This window comes from Microtus pennsylvanicus, chromosome 13 (assembly GCF_037038515.1).
Source record: "Microtus pennsylvanicus isolate mMicPen1 chromosome 13, mMicPen1.hap1, whole genome shotgun sequence".
Taxonomy (NCBI): Eukaryota; Metazoa; Chordata; class Mammalia; order Rodentia; family Cricetidae; genus Microtus; species Microtus pennsylvanicus.
The window spans coordinates 74,425,339-74,442,803 of record NC_134591.1 but is presented as its reverse complement, the minus strand read 5'-3'; the positions used below and the strand labels follow the sequence as shown (position 1 = coordinate 74,442,803).

Sequence of the window (17,465 nt, the reverse complement as noted above, 5' to 3'; positions counted from 1 at the left end):
TTAGTCTACATTGCTCCTCCTTGTCCTTAGTTCTACCTGTTACCAATGTTCCCAGTCATATATACCCTTAAAACTAGCAATTCCCCAGCCCTAGAAGGTTCCAGGCTGGGATTCTTTTGCCCCAGAGAAAATCAGATAAAAGTTTTCACACACACACACACACACACACACACACACACACACACACACACGGGAGTGACTAGTACACGTCAGTGAACTCCTTAATGGAGAAAGTTAAGTTAAGAAAGGAATTAAATCACCAGGGAATTCTAGAGAGGAAGGTTGGTATGCTACACTTCATTTTTAGGTGGTTAGTAAAGAGCTAAGGAATTTATTTTCAGTAACATTATGAATAGGGCATGCATTGTTTAAATCAGCGCAGAACTTCTTTTCTTCCAGTGGGCATAGAGGCTGCAAGGTAACTAGGCAACCTAGGGAAGCTGATGGCTCTTGATCAGATAACACATACACCAGACACTGTACTTTCCTAGGTCTGGAGTTAGACTTACTGCTCTAGGCAGTGGAAACAAAGAAGGGACCCAGGTTTCTAAATTTTCTTTATCAGCCATTCAGGTCGTGGGGTAAAACCAGAGCAGCAACTTGGGCAGGAAGTAATTCTGTGTCCTTGGAGATCTGTGAGTACCGTAAGTGGGATGCTCTATGCTTGGACCCAAATGCCTGCTGATGAAGATAATTGCAGGAAGACATCTCTGCACTTACCTAGGAGAGAGGAACAAGGCCTGGCAGTGGGAAACTGTTTTCACGAAACAGTTCTGAGCTGTGGGAATTAATTCCCAAATATGTAACAGAAAAGGAAATCAGCTACAGCAAAAAATCTACAGCAAAGGACAGCTACTTTATTCACAAGGCAATAATACACCAAAAAGCCTTGCCTTTTGGTTTAGCTTTTACCAGATCACTTGGATCTGATAAGTTGCTTGTGGAAAGATGGTTGGGCAATTTCTGTATAATGTTGCGGCTTGCAGCACTTTGCCATCTGTTTTTGAGACAAGGTCTCTCACTGAGCACCAAGCATTTGGGTTCTTTTAGACTGGCTGGCTGGTAAGCTCCAGAGATCCTCCTGTCTCTGCCTTCCACCAGCACTGGTGTTACGTACAGATGTGTATTACCATATCAGCTTTTATTTTTTTATTGTTATTTTTTATTTTTTTGGTTTTTAGAGATAAGGTTTCTCTGTAGCTTTGGAGCCTGTCCTGGAACTAGCTCTTGTAGACCAGGCTGGCCTCGAACTCACAGAGATCCACCTGCCTCTGCCTCCTGAGTTCTGGGATTAAAGGTTGTGTGCCACCATTGCCCGGCTCATCAGCTTTTAAAAGATGTATTTATTTTATGTGAATGTGTGTGCGATTATGTGATGTGTATGTGCATGTGAGTGCAATACCCATGGGGGCCAGAAGTGGGCACCAGATCCTCCTAGAACTGGAATTACAGGCAGTTGTAAGCGGTCATGAGAACTGAACCTGGGTTCTCGTCAAGAGCAGCCAGCACTCTTAACCTCTGAGTCACCTGCGCAACCTCCATTTTTAGTTTTTATATGGGTGCCGGGTCCCCCCATAATTTCATAGCAAGCAATTTACCAACTGAGTCTTCTCCCCAAACCCCTAAAGAATATCTTCATAAGGCATGAAGGATGTGAGAAAACTCAAAAGAGATGGAATACCATAAGAGGAAAATGTGCCTGACAAAGGCATTCCTGATGGCTAGCAGCTAGATGGGACCACTCGCCACCACATATTAAATATATACTAATAAAATCAAAAGACTGAACACACAGTCAAAAGATTTTTATTAAAGATTTGTGGCTGCAACATTGTACCTATTACAATATCTAATGTGACATATCAAATTCTATCAGAGCCAGGTATGATGATAACCTGTAATCCAGCACTTCGAAGACTGAGGTGGGAGGATTTCTAGGAGTTTAAGGCCAGCCTGAGCTACATAGTGAGATCCTGTCCCCAAGCGAACAGAAGGCTGAAGAAATGCTGCCCCCACAAATGTGTCCTTATTTGAATCATTTCGTTAAGATGTATCTCTTAGGATTTTTATTAATGCGTATGTGTGTAAATGAATGTCGTGTGTATGCAGATGCCCTCAGGACAGAAGTGGATGTGGGATCCCCAGGAATTTTAAATTGCAGATGGTTGTGAGCCACCCGATACAGGTGCTGGGAGGTGAACCTGGATTCTCTGCACAAGCAGCAAACTCTTAACTGCTGAGCTATCTCTCCAGCTCCTTAAATAATTCATTAAAAATCCTTTTACATTTATTTATTTATTTTTGTTTGTTACGGGGGCCTCATCGGTCATAGAAGGCATATGGAGGCCAGAGGACACCTTGAAAGGGTAGGCTCTCTTCTTCCATGTGGGCTCCAGGGACAGAACTCCAGTTGTCAGGCTTGGCAGCAAGCACCTTTACCGGCTGACGCATCTTGGCAGTCCATAAACTTGAAATTTGACTTTGTAGTATTAGAATTAGATATTAAGATAAAGCCATTCATAAGGTCTGGTGAGGTTGTTCAGTGGTTAAGCTGTTCTTGCAGAGAACCTGGGTTTGGCTTCCAGAACCCATGTAGTAGCTCAAACTGCGCAATAGTCTGGGGCACAATTAAAAGTTCTTGGCTTCCAAACTTAAAAGCCTCAGTGTAAAAATCATTTTTAGTTCAGTTATCTCCTCTTAAAGAGTTCAAACTTTGTCCTAGCTTTTTCAAAATAATCTTTAAGACTTGTTTATTTAATGTGTGGGTGTTTGTGATTAAGAGCATGCAGTGCCCACAGAGGCCAGAAAAGGGCATCACAATCCTTTGGAACTGAAGTTACGGGCAGTTGTGAGCTGTCACATGTGGGTGTCGGGAATTGAACCCAAGTCCTCTGAAAGTAGTCAGGGATGTTAAGCCAGCCCCTGACGTAGCTTCTTAAAGAATAACAGTGAAAATGGCAAGGGATGAGTTTTTTTCTCATGTGGAGAAGTTCTGTTGATTCTCACTTTCATGTTAGCTGCAGCTGAGTGTGTCAGGGAACTGTACTCAGGTGACCGGGAAGGGATACAGATGTTTCCAGAACTTTGCTGGCACGCCAGGCTGTGAGCATTGTTGTGATTGTGGGTTCTTCACTCTCTACTTACATAAGCATTTGTACTCAAGCATAGATGTGCCACCCTGCATGTGTGTGTGCTGGTGTGTGTATCCTAGGAGGACATGGGAGTGCAAAGACATCCATCCATGGCTTGAAGGTCACCAGCAAAGAGAAAAGGAGATGTCAGCTACTGGCTAGAAACTCGGCAGCTGGCCGACACTCTCCACCAGGGAAAGCCTTCTGCCAAAATAATTGAGAATCTTGTAAAGATAACTTTCCCAGGGAGCCAACAAGAATGCTGGGCCAGAGAGACAAAAGGCACGCATCGTAATCTTGACGGTCATTCATAAAACACCCTTTGTCTATTCAGGGAGACTTCAGTACTTGGCTGTGTGGGCCAAGGGAAAGAAAGAACAAGGAGGAATTTTTTTTATCGAGTTACTCTTTCAGTGAACTGAGCTTTCTATGAAAGGACTGAAGCCAGCTTCATTCAGTGCTTTTGTTTTGAAAGCAAGGCTTGTTTTAAGTTAGAGACACCGTATGGAAAATGATTTTGATGAATGGGTCCTAGGAACTTTTTGACAACTGATGAGCTTGAAAACTGAATTCAATCCAGGGGATAAAGAATTGTGTTGTTGTTGCTATTTTAATGTTTTCTATTAGTATTTTATTAGTATTCTGTTAGCTTGTATTACGTGTACATGATGCTGGGTTTCATTATGACTTTTTCATACATGGAGTAGTGTGTTCTGGCCATATTCTCCTGGTCTCTCTTACCGTCCCTCTAGTCTCCATTCTCTTCCAAACTAACAAAACTATTCCCTTTCTGGTTTCATATCTTCTTTGTGTGTGTGCGCGCGCGCGCGTGTGTACACACGCAAGTGTGAAGAGGGAGTGAGAGAGGGAGCGGGCGGGAAAGAGAGGGAGAGAGAGAAAAAGAGAGAGAGACCCAGTGAGTTTCACTAGGGTTTTACTTTACAGGAGCATGGGTGGAGGTTTGCTTATGGGAGTGTGAGGTACCTTACCAGTGGCTGCGCCGCTGAAGACAATGTCTGTTCCATGGAATGCTTAGCTTTTAGGTAGGGATTACTTCTGAAAAGAGCATCTCTCTACTCCGTGGGCATAATCTCTGCCCTCAGCCATAACAGCAAACGACCACAGGAGGAGACCTACCATTTGTATGCACCGAGTTTTTTTGTTTTGTTTTGTTTTGTTTTTTTCGAGACAGGGTATCTCTGTAGCTTTGGAGCCTGTCCGGGAACTAGCTCTGTAAACCAGGCTGGTCTCGAACTCACAGAGATCCACCTGCCTCTGCCTCCCGAGTGCTGGGATTAAAGGCGTGTGCCACCACCACCCGGCTTAAAATTAAATTTATATGATTTTTTTAAGTAAATATGTTTATACATTTTATCTCCCGGCCACTGTTTCTCTTTCCTCCTCTCCTCCCGTTCCTTCCCCCCATCTCCCCTCTGCTTCTGTTAGAAAGGGGCAGACCTCCTATGGGTATCAACAAAACACAGCATATCAAGCTGCAGGAAGACTAAGCACCTCCCTGTATTATGGCAGGACAAACTAATCCAGTATGAGAAATAGGTTCCCCAAAGCCAGTGTTAGGGACAGCCCCTGCTCCCATTGCTAGGAATCCCACAAGTAGATCAAGCTACACAACTGTCGCATATATGTAGAGGGGCTAGGTCATTCCCATGAAGGCCTCCATTACTGGTGGGAGTGCAAAATTGGACAGCCATGTTGGAAATCAGTGTGTTGGTTTCTCAGAAAATTGGGAATCAGTCTACCTCAAGATAGTTTGTTTGTTTTGTTTTGTTATTTTGTTTTTTAAGGATTTATATGCTAGGTAGCTCATCTAAAGCTATCCGTCAGCAACTGGAATAGGGCAAGCTGCAAAGAGAAGGCTCCAGAACTTAGCAGCATTCCTCCAGAGGCCCCCCACCCTGTTGGCAGCAGCAGTGGAGTTCTGATCAAATATTTATGAGCCACGCTTCTGGCTGGGCTGTCTCAACAGAGGGAAAATCAAGTGTTGAAGGGAGGGTTGCTCATCAGAACAACATCCTAGGCGTGGATGAACATCTGCTCTTTAATGACACCGGGCGCTTTCCAACACCCCTCCCTCCTGTACTTCTGATGCATGACCCTTCTTTCGTAACTGCATCTGGTCATGGCATTTCCAGAACCGCTCCATCCAGGGAGGAGGCCCACAGCCAGTGAGTCAGATCTGTAACTCGTGAAAAGGATTACGTGAATTAAGAGCAGATGCCCTGGTGCACTTAGTCCTGAGGCAGTTAGATGACCCTGTCATCTCTCACACCATTTGAGTCTATTTATTTTCGTCGCTGTAACAAAATACCCCAAACCATGTAATTTATAAAGAATAGGTGTTTATTCTCCCCATGGCTCTGGGGGCTGGGAAGTTCAAGAACATGGTGCCGTATCTGCTAGCACCTTCGAAGATGTCACAGTGAGGATGCATACCTCAGTTCAGATCTATCTTCTTCCTCTTTCTAACCCACCAAGTCACCTCTTGGAGACCCTGTCCTGATGACCTCATTCAATCCTCATAACCTGCCAAGAGCCCCAGCTTCAAACACCCTTGACTTATGAATGTGAGCAGTTTCTAGCCCATGGGATCTGGTGGAGATAGATGCAAGGCATGGCATCCCACACAACGGGATTCAACCTGCTACTGCCTCATTCATCCTTCATCCGAGTGTGAGTGCAGGAAGTCAGGGTCAGGGTAGGCGGGATGACTCAGTGGGTAAAGCACTTGCCATGTGTCTTAGTTTGACTCTCTGCAGCTGTGATAAAACATTGACCAAAATACAGTCTGGGGTACGTAGTGAGACCCTGTCTCAAAAAAGCAGTTGGAATCAATTTATGAGGTCAGTGGGTCAGTCACTTAATTATCCAAGTGAACGGCAATCTCAATGAAATAGTATGGAGATTGGGTTTATTGTTGTTGTTTTCAATTTTGTTGCATCTTATTTACTCATTTATGGGGGCAGGGCTTGTGCCATGACATGCATATGACCATCAGAGGACAATCTGCAAAAGTTAGTTCTCTCTTTCTACCTCGTGGGTCCCAGATTTGGTCTCAGATTATCAAGCTTGGCAGCAAGCACCTTTACCTTCCCAGCCATCTTTCCAGCCCTATGATGATGATGATGATGATGATTCTTCTTCTTCTTCTTCTTCTTCTTCTTCTTCTTCTTCTTCTTCTTCTTCTTCTTCTTCTTCTTCTTCTTCTTCTTCTTCTTCTCCTTCTTCTCCTTCTTCTCCTCCTCCTCCTCCTTCTCTTCATCCTCCTCCTCCTTCTCTTCATCCTCCTCGTCCTCCTTCTTCCTCCTTCTTCTTTTTGGCTAATTAGTGAATGTTTTGGTGCTGGGGACTGAGACCAGTACCTTGGGCACACCAAGCATGTGTTCTGCTGCTGGAGTACCGTTAGCCCTGAAAGTTTGATTGTAAAAAGTGAACGAACACTCATTTTTTTGGACCTTGTAGGCTTGCACAGAGCATGGACCCAGGTATGTTTAGAAAACTTTTCAGATGATTCTACAGAGTTTTTCTGGTCTGTGTAATACTCTGCCTGTCTGAATGGAGGCACTGGCTCTTTACTGGAAAGGGAAAGGTAGGCAGGTTCTTGTCCAGCCCTAGCTGGTGGTGTCACCAAGTGTTCCCATTGCCTTTTGCTTCTCTATGGAGACCAGGCCATGGTGTGTGTCAGTGGCACCATAAGGAAGTGGTGCAGGCCCTGGTACTGTGACAGGGCAGAAAGGACCACAATTTAAAGTATAGGAAACAATCATGACTGTAAGTAGCCAATTGGCTTCGTCCACATCATCTGCGTACCGCATCCCTGACTGACCTTTCTTTTTCAGCACCCGTAGGTGGACTAGAAGATGATATTGTGACCCCAGGTCCAGGAGGTGGCATGGTGAGACCAGGTCTGGAAGACAGAATAGTAACCACGGGTACTACTGGAGGACTGAATGAATCTACTGGCAAGGTACCCTGGGGAGAGTCCAGGGAAAGAGGGAGTTGGCTCCAAAGGCAGGCTGTCACATGCCAGGGGGATGACGTATGCTTTGATGTGAAATCAACCGCCATACAATGAAATAGTGGTATAGCTTACCACAGAGGTACATCCAAGTCTCATCCAGGGACAAGGGAGCTGGTGCGGTGGACACAGACAGTTTGAGAGCAACAGACCATGTCTTCTCAGAATGGTATGAAATCAGCTTAGCCTTTGCCAGCCTGCACTGAGGCCAGGTGTAGTGGTACACATACCTGTAATTCCAGTACCCAGGAGGCAGAAGCAGGCAGGTCTCTGTAAATATGGGCTAGCCTGGTCTCCACGGTGAGTTCTAGGACAGCTAGAGCTACATAGGGAGACTCTGTCAAACAAACCAACAAACTGGATTCAGGGAGCTTTAGTAGGTCCCTGGGGAGGTGGGAGGAGTTCACCATGCAAGCCCCCAGCCAGTTACGACACAACCTCATTCTGTGTGGCTCTTCATCCAGGTCAGTTGCTCTGTCCTCAATGACGAGCAATGAAAAAGTAGAAAAGCCAGCCCCGGGCTGGGGAAATGGCTCAGTCAATAACATGCACGTCTTGCAAGCATAAAGACCTGGTTTCAACCCCTAGAACCCACATAAAAGCCAAAGGTGATGGTACCTAGAAAGGTGGACCTCTGGGGTTTGCTGGCCAGCTAGCCTAACCTAAGAGGCATGCCCCAGGCCAGTCAGAGAGACATCTCATGAAACAACAAACACATTCACATACCCACTGTGTAGATGGATTTTTTTTTTGGTCTGCCAGCTCACCAAAAATGACATGGAGGCTTCTTATAAATTATAAAAGCTTGGCCTATAGCTTAGAATTGTCCCACTAACTCTTATAACTTAAATTAACCCAGTTATATTAATCTACATTTTGTCTCATGGCTTTTTACCTCCCTTCCATCTTGCACTTCCTGTTCTCACTCCATCTCCTCTGGTGTCTCTCATACCTATGTTTATTTCCTCATTTCCTCTTCTTTACCCTCTGTCCGGAAGTCCTGCCCAACCTCTTCCTGCCTAGCTATTGGCCAGTCAGCTCTTTATCAAACCAATCACAGTGACACATCTTCACACAGTGTAAACGAATATTCCACAACAGTGTGTCCCCCGCCACACACACACACACACACACACACACACACACACACATATACACGCATTTCACACATAGACCCGGAACCACTTCCTAGCCTTCCACTGTCACCGAATAGCTGTGAGGACCTTTCCTGCAGGGAGTCAGTGCTCATTATGGAATCTCTTCGGCTTTGTTCATTGAGTTTACTTGAAAAAGTTGCCCATGTCTGGTCCTACTGCACATACAGGCTTTGTGGGAGCCTAGGCAGTTTGGATGCTCACCTAACTAGACCTGGAAGGAGGTGGGTGGTCCTTGGTCTTCCCACAGGGCAGGGAATCCTGATTGCTCTTCAGGCTGATGAGGGAGGGGGACTTGATTAGGGGAGAGGGAGGGGGATGGGAGGCGGTGGCGGGGAGGAGGCAGAAATCTTCAATAAATAAATAAATTTTTTAAGAGAAAGTTGCCCATGGTGTACCGAGAATGTGTTGAAAGGACCTTGTACAAAGTGAGCTGTCAGTGACAGTGAGCTCCGCTCCTCCACACAGTTCTGCAAGTCAATGTTAACAGAGAAAAGTGCTATTCCAGTTTCAGAGAGAGAGAAACTTAGGTGTGAGTGAGCCAGTGTTTTTCAAAGAGATCAAGGGACAGGAAGTCTTCATGCTGAACATTTAATGTTCACTTCTGGACTGAACCTGCTTTTGTCCCTATCTCCACTCTTATTTATTTTTGTTTTGTTTTTTGTTTGTTTGTATCCATCTGGAATTTATACTTGTGTTTGTGAAATGTTTGCTACCTTAAAGTCTTTCCTGCAGGACGTCAGATGCTGTCCATTCCAAACCTCAGGCTCTGTTTCCTTTTTTTGCTTCACCCACTTCTAACAGGTACCAACACACACACACATTCCCTTTGAGGACCAGCCAACCCCAGAAATCCCAGGCCACGATCACGAAGAACATAAGAGTACAACCACTGTCAAAATGGTGACGAGCCATTCTGTGGATCAGTCAACAAGTCACCCCAACAAAGGTGGGTCCGCTCTTACATCACCCATGAAGCTCTCTCAACCTTGAATGATAACTAGTCACAACCCCCTCCAAGGACCCGTCACTGGCTCCCGGTGTTGCACTGCAGACCCCGTGTTAGAGCCTTGTGCTGGCTGCTGAAGAGGAGGCTTGGTGGCTAAGAGCACACACTTTCAGAGTTCAGTTCCCAGCATCTCACGGCCTCCTGGGGCTCCAACACCCCTGTCTTCTTTAGGGTGCCACACACAAACACATACACATGATGAAAGTAAGATAAATATTTAAAAAGGAAAAATATCTGTGTAAGACGGGTCATATGGCTCAATAGATCAACAGGTTAGGGTGCTTGCTGCCAAGCTTAACTTCCTGAGTTCAATCCCTGGAGCGTACATGAAGGAGAGAATCAAAGCCTGAAAATTGTCTTCTGCAGGGCACCACAGCACAGTGCCCACATCCATACAGATACGTTAAGTCGATCAATCAATAATAATAGTTGTAAAAGAATCTTGCATTGACCCTCAAGGGCAGCAATTCTACCCCGACGTTTCCTGGTTTACCTTATGGCTATTCTAAGTCAGACCCGCCAGGACTGTGTGTTGTATGCATCATCCAGGTTGGTGCCTGTGACCTGAACTGACCTTGTAGCTGAGGCTAGCCTTGAACTCCTGATTCTCCTGATTTTACTTTCCAAGTGCTGGGACCACATATGGCACAGAACCTGACTGACTGTTGTATATTATTCTTCAATGCATACTTCCAGGTCCAGTGGCCAGTTGAGATTTAAGAACTCTACAGTCATTTTAAGGGTTTAACAAGTGAGTTTAGATCCAGGTGTGGTGGTACATAAACCCTCACATTCAAAGGCACAGGGATTGCAAATCAGAGGCCTGGGCTACATAGTAAGACGTTATTTGACAAAACAATAACATGGGGACTACATGAGGTGCTGTCTCAAGAACAAAGCAAAATCTTTCACAATTGTTTGCCTGTGTACACACCACTATCCACAATATTAACACATGGAAGCAACTCAGTAGTCACAACCAAATGAATGGATAAAAAAAAACATAATATGTACCCACAGTGGAATAAAACTTAGCTTTAAAAGAGAAATACATGCTTAAACATACTACAATGCATGTCAGTCACATTCAGCCAGGTACAAAGGACAGTAGGTATGGGTCCACTTGCACGAGGCACCCAGAGGTGCTGAAATCAATAGATGTAGGCAGCAGAATGCTGGCTTTCTAGGAGGTGATGGTTGGACGTGGTCAGTGTACTTCATCCCACTGAGCTGCACACTTACAAGAATTAATGTTGCTCAGGCATGGTAGTAGACAGCTGTGATCCAGGCACTCAGGTAGCAGAGGCAGATGAAGCTCTGTGAACCTGAGGGCAGCCTGATCTACAAAGTGAGTTCCAGGCAATCCAGCTCCGTACAGCATGATCCGATCCTGTCTCAAAACAAAATAAACGCAAAATCGTAATTAATGTCATAATTTTCATGCTGCATATATTTTGATCCTATTGTTTTTATCAAGTAGGGCGGGGGCTTGTTTATGTATATGGTTGGTTGGTTGGGTATTTTGGATGCTCTGGATCTAATCTAGCACTTTCCTCATGGCCAGGCAAGTACTCTCCCACTGAGCTGCATCTTTGAAGTGATGGAGAGTCTTGCTGCAAGCTGCTAAGAAAACACTGACAGTAATTGCCAGGCAGAACCAAGTCAGCCTCAGTGAGGAAATAATGAGTGTTAGAACACATCTCTTGTAGACCAGGCTGGCCTCCAGCTCACAGAGATCCGCCTGCCTCTGCCTCCTGAGTGCTGGGATTAAAGGCGTGCACCACCACTGCCTGGCTAAGACCACATCTCAAAACTGTAGAGGACTTCTCATGTTTGGCCCATGAGTAAAGCTTCCCTAGTCTTCCTTGAAGAAGAATTCTAGTTTATATGGCTTGTTTCGGGGTGGGTTTGGTTTTATGAGCCAAGAACCTCAAAGCCCCCCCCCTCCATAAACATCACATCACAGCCAGTTTTACTTCTGGAACCTGTTGACTCTCTAGAGCGGTGATTCTCAACCTCCCTAAGGCTGCGACCCTTTAGTACAGTTCCTTGTGTTGTAGGGACTCCCAAACATTAAATTATCGCTACTTCATAGCTGTTAACTTGCTACTGTTATGAATTGTAATGTAAAATATCTGAGACCCTCAAGGTGGTGGCGACCCACGGGTTTAGAACCGTTGTTCTGAAAGCGGTGAGCTAAGATCCTAGGGAAAGTCTGATCTTTCCTTCTCTTCATTGTCTTCACTAGACCTTGGGCCTCATCTACAGCTGAGGCAGATAGCCACCCTCAACTCCAGAATTAAGGACTCTCTGTAAAATGGGTAGTGGACTTTTATTTTAAAGTAGAAGTCATGGGAAACTAACTGTCCACAAGGAAGTCAGGTGGAGAGTGTGTATTGTGGCCACCTGGCTGGACTAGGATGCTGGTGGACACCCTCAAGTGACAGGGGTGGAAGTCACAAAGGACCAGTTTTCATTCAGCCTAGCAGGGCAGGCCACCCAAGTACAGGTCAGACCACAAAGGAAAAGTTATCAGGAGACAACTCACAGTCCTGGCCACCTCCTCCCAAATAAGAAGCCTGCTGTGAAAATGCTTAGGACCTTAGCACTTGCCCTGTTGGCCAGGATTTTGATAAAAAACGAAGTGGCCACACCTGCATTCCTCTGCTCCTCAGCATCCAGATTTCCCAACCATTTACTTCACAGCTATGGCTCAGGAGCCTTGACTCTTAAAATCAGCTAAGATAAAATCCACTGGGTGCAAAAGTACAGAGGATCTGTGGGTGGGCTGTGAAGTCGCAAACTGGTGATAATGCAAAAGGATGGTTATCGGTACAAGACTGTCAAGTGCTGGCTTCTGAAGCCCCAATCGGGTTTGCGGAGGGAATTACCCTCTTTGCATAGGTTTTGTTACATTCCACTTCAAGTAAATTCAGCTGCCAGCTGTTCAATTATAGTCATTAAATCCTAATAGTTCTCTATCTTTGCATTTTTCTCTTTCCAGATAGCACAGCTGACGAAACAGAGACAACAGATAAGAGAGGTAAATGAGATTTTGGTCTTCCTTTGGGAGATAAAAAGAAAGTTTCTTTGAATCCAGTTTTTGGGAGGAATTCTATTCATTCTCAGATCTCAGTCAAACAAGAACAGAAAGGACCATCTTCCAAAACAGAGATGATGGGTTTCCTCTCTTCCTTCTTTCTCTCCTTTCTTTTCTCCCTTGCTTTTTGAAGTGCTGGGAATTGAACCCGGCACCTTGTGCATACTAAGCTAATGGTCCACCACTAAGCAACATCCCCAGCCCACTTTTCACTTTTTTACTTTGAGACAGAATATCACTTAAGTTTTGCCCAGGCTGTAGTTCAGGCTGACATTGAATATAACTCCCCTGCCTCATCTTCACAGGTCTCTCTCTCTCTCTCTCTCTCTCTCTCTCTCTCTCTCTCTCTCTCTTTCACACACACACACACACACACACACACACACACACACACACACACACACAGAGTGTATTTACTTAATGACAGCTGTGGAGAATGACAACATATCATAGTTTACTATAACTGTATTATATTAAAAAGCTGGCATCCTTGTTCTTGTAATGGACACAATTTGTGGTTTTTCCCACTTAAATAATGTTGCCTGTAGGTTTGTCATACAGAGCCTTTATTATGTTGAAATGGGTTCCTTCTGAGTTTTCTGGACTTCTTTTGTCATGAACCAGCCAGAAAGAAGCATGCCCATCAATGATGAAGCCAGCGTGTGTGATAAATTCAGAGACTAAGAAATCTCTTGATTCACAAGATGGGATTAGAGCAGAGCTGGGGCTGGGGCTTGGTGGCACGGTGCTTGACTAGCACACTCAAGGCCTGGGTTTGCTCTCTGCACCAAGAAGAGAAAAATGGCTCAGTGCTTCCACGCTTGACTCAGGCTCCGCTGTACTCGGGAGAAGAGCAGAGCGCACTCGCTGCTGAGAGCAGCAGGCCAATGCCGTCTCTGGCATCTGCTCTTCCCAGCCCTCATGGTTCTTTTCTCTTCATTCAGATGGCTTGGCAGTAGTGACCCTGGTTGGAATCATAGTTGGCGTCCTGTTAGCCATCGGCTTCGTTGGAGGGATCATCATTGTGGTTATGAGGAAAGTTTCTGGAAGGTTCTCGTAAGTAACCTCTTATCCCCATGTGATATGTGAACGTTGGCAGTCTGCTCACCACTCAAACCTCTGCATGCATAGAACCGCTGCCTCGTCGCCTCCACAGGGAGAGATGTCAGCATTGGCTGTAGACTTTTCTAAAAACACAAGCAGAGCTCAAGACTGACTTCCTCTGTGGTCTGAGGAGACTGGATCTCTCGTCTTAGTTTTCCAACTACCCACACTTGAAAGAAAATCCAAACCAAGTTTTAACTTGTTCCCTAATCAATCTCCTTGCCCTCCAGCCGTCAAAGACAGGTGTGCTGAGGGGGAGAAAGCACCTGTCACAGAGACAGGCCTTCGTTCTGATGAGGACCTGCACTGTGGGTGCACTGTGTGTGCCGTGGGGGGGGGGTCTTTTGTAGTTCTCACTCCCTCACACCTGTCCTGCACACCCATCACACAGGTCAGGTCGTTCTATCTTCCTGGCATTGGCTTTAGGAGGGAAGAGCCTTTCTCCTGGCTAAGCTTCTCTCACAGCGTTCCAACTCAGCACGGGAGAGAAACCAGAGAAATCTGATGGGCGGGGAGGGGAGAGGATGAGTCGTCCATGGCTGGGAAGGGCAGTGACACACAGCTGCCAGTGCATCGTGTTGGAAATGTCTGGAGTCCTGACCCCGCCTGCCTAAGGACTAGGTGTGGAGGGGAATACCTGGGAACTAAGGGCACAGGCTTCTGGGACTGAAACCACAGAAAAGGACAATAGGCTCAATGACTATGGGGCAAGGGAATGATTGGTCCCAATAGTTAAAGAAGCAATAATTCTCTTTATTTTCACAGGCCCTAAAGAGCTGAACAGATCAGGTTGTTCTCCCAACATATCTGAAAATAAGGGTGCTTCCAGCATCCCCTGTTCCCCATCTTCTGCTTGTGGAGGAAGATGACCCATGGAATGCCCACCCCACTCACAGCCATGGTGACTCCTCCGCTTGCCGAAGTACCAAAAGGAAAGACAACAAGCCACGGCCCCTCGAAGCATATGCCTTTGGAAAACAAACATTCTTAATATAAATTTTATAATAAATGATTCAAAATACAACATGCGTGGAAAATGAAGCGAAGCTACGTAAACTGACTTGTTAACCAAGACAGCATCACCAGTTGACGTTAGCAACTGTAACCATGGCTTCATCCTGGCCATTCCCTGCTACTGCTGGGATGCAAAGGAATCTGGAAATGTTTATTGAATCTGCAGAGCCGTTGGCTCAGTGTTACTTACGTCAAAGAGGCACGGGCCTGCTGATATGTACACATTCCAGCCTGGATTTGGGGGGGGGTGGTGTTTAAATATGTTTGAGTCTTCGAGCTGCAAGGGTAAATTTATAATCAGGCATGGTGAGCAGCCCCTTAAGGGAGCCTGGTGGACCTTTTCAGAAGCATCCATTGTGGCTTCAGGTCCAGGAGGGTACTTGGCTGGTTACAGTTCTCTAAACCATCTCTAAGCCATGGTGACTTGAGGAGTCATGTCCTCACCTCCCTACACTCAAACCTTTGGATGATTTGATTCTTTCCGTACTGTGAAGGCCTTATTCCAGATGTTGAGAAAGCTTTTGGATGTCACAGGATGCCAGAGGCTCAGCAGCTGTAGAACCAAGCAGGGAACTTGGTCCTTAAGCACAAGAGACTCCTGTGTGTGTTTGGTATAGAAGATAAACTGACCAGTTTCTAACATCTGCCTTCTGTTTCTGAAGAAAGACAGGGAAAGCAAAAAGAATAGTTGCTCTTATGTGGATGGGTGTAAAGGTCTGAGTTTAAAGTAAAAGATACTTCTAGTCTTCGTACATACCACATCTTTCTGTGGGTTCAATCCAGAAGATCAAAACGATGAGACCACAGGGGTGTCCTGCCTCTACCACCCAGCTCGGTACTTCTCCTTCTTCTGCACAGTATTTAACACTGGCCTGGCCAGATGCTCTGTTAAGACTGTGATTATATAATCCTTACATCCTCTAGCCTAGAAAGAGTTCACAAGATGCAGAGAAAAGTAACCCAGTGTGCCTGTGTGTTGACCCAACCCAGCTGGCCCAGCAGGCTGCCTATCCACACATCAGCGGGGCCGAGCTGGTTAGAAGAGCCTTGTGAGTCAAATTGTAGTGTGAGTGGTCCTCCTTCTCATCCGTCAGATTCCAAACTGGAGCTAGGAACAATGCCCTTTTCTTCTTTCTATCCTCTCCCTTCCCACTTCCACCTCCACCCCACCACCTTCACCCTGAAAAATAGCAGCCCAACTCAAACTATACCCCAGAGTCAGTGCCTGCTGGGACAGGGCTGTGGTGTCTTGGTCACCTGTGTTGGTACTCAATACAGTGTTGACATCTTTTCAAATAAAACATGATTGTGTACAAACACGAGTCCAACCTCTGACTCAACACTTCCGCCGAGAATGGATGTTATTTCTGCTAATGGTATACAACATTTACTCGGTTTTGGTTTGGTTTGGATCTTCAAGACAGGGTTTCTCTGTGTAGCCCTGCCTGTTCTGGAACTTGCTTTATAGACCAGACTGACTTCGAACTGCCACATGCCTTTTAAACCCAGCTACCTGTTGACTTAATGGAAAGAGAGTATCCATGGTCACAGGAAGTTTATTCCCAGGAAAGAAATGTAACCACAGCGTTCATTAATCTCTGCTAAAGACGAGAGGCCAAGGCCAACAGGACAAAAACTAGGTGGCCTCTTGAGTCTTTTACTCTCTCTGATCTCAGGGTTAGTGAGGTCTTGCCTGGTCCTTCCTTTCTCTGCATTGTAAAGAAAAGCCAGGTGAGGAGCAATTTTATCTTGCCCTTGAAACTCAAGGCCTCCCTATGAACCCAACTGTAGATCCAGAGCTCAGCTGTCCAAGAACAGGGTGACAGAAGGGAAGGGCCCACAGACGTGGACAGCTGTGTCTCCATCCAGAACCCGCTTCTCACTTGTTCTTTTGACCTGGAGACGGCCCCAGTCAGGGGACTGGTCCCTCTGTCATCTGTCCCTCTGCATCTACCACTTTGCCAGGATCCTGTTGTTGCACTGTTGACCTTCTACAAGCCTATGATCACTTATAAAAGTTGACGGTTAGCAGTAGTTACATTCTGCCCCTTTCAAAATAGGTGAAACTTGGGGCTGGTGAGATGGCTCTGTGTGCAAAGGCGCATTCTACACAAGCCTGAGGATGTGAGTTTGGTCCCTGGAACCCAGGGGAAAAGGAGAGATCTGATTTCTCTTGCTTCCACTAATTTTCACATATCACCCATAATAAATAAGCATTTAAATCAGTAAAAATAGGAATTGGCTATCCCTTATATATGCCTAGGATCATAAGTATTCAGACATTTTTTTTTTTTGGCTGGGGTGAGGGTGTTGTTTTGAGAAAAACTTATATTTTAAAAATTATTATATTTTGTGTGTCTATGTGTTTTTGCAGCATGTCTATTTGTACTACTACTGCCTGGATGGAGCCCACGGCAGCCTCCTGAAGAGGGCATGGGATCCCCTAGAACTGCAGTTACAGATGACTGTGAACTATCATATTGGTGTTGCGGGCTGAACCAAGGTCCTCTGGAAGAGCAGCCAGTGCTCTTAACTGCTGAGCCATTTCTTCAATCCCTTGAGATAGACTCTTGTCTCATGACTTAGGTCGCGCTTGAACTCAATCCTCCCACCTCAGCTTTCCCAGCTCTGAGATTATGCGCACTATGCCTGGCTCCAGACATCAGAAAATGGAATATTTTCATAGTCCCAGTTGACCATCCCTAATCTAAGATTGATATCTATGATACTCCAAAGTCTTGAACGGAGCATTGTGTCAACTCAAAATACTTCTGTATTTTTTTTAAGCATTTCTGATTTCAAAGCTTGAAATGTTTGACCTGGCCTCACGTTTTATTCAGTTGGGGTTGTTGAGTTTGCAGAACATCAGAATCCTGAGTGCCTGGTTCCCTAGAGAGGACTGAGATTTTGGCCCATC

The 17,465-nt window shown here is 45.6% G+C and overlaps 1 protein-coding gene across 2 annotated transcripts in view; it reads left to right on the top strand.

The window, feature by feature from the left end:
* The window catches only part of Pdpn (podoplanin), a 31,825-nt gene extending 17,267 nt beyond the window's left edge, over positions 1-14,558 (top strand). Inside the window, exons 2-6 of one of the 2 annotated variants that reach the window (XM_075945969.1) lie at positions 6,989-7,116; positions 9,126-9,270; positions 12,335-12,373; positions 13,375-13,486; positions 14,300-14,558. In XM_075945969.1, coding sequence (XP_075802084.1) covers positions 6,989-7,116; positions 9,126-9,270; positions 12,335-12,373; positions 13,375-13,486; positions 14,300-14,306 — 431 coding nt within the window. In that variant the 3' untranslated portion in view covers positions 14,307-14,558. Of the gene's footprint in view, positions 1-6,988; positions 7,117-9,125; positions 9,271-12,334; positions 12,374-13,374; positions 13,491-14,299 lie in introns of those variants that run through there. The other variant, XM_075945970.1, reaches the window with a different exon arrangement.
* The last annotated feature ends 2,907 nt before the right edge of the window (positions 14,559-17,465 follow it).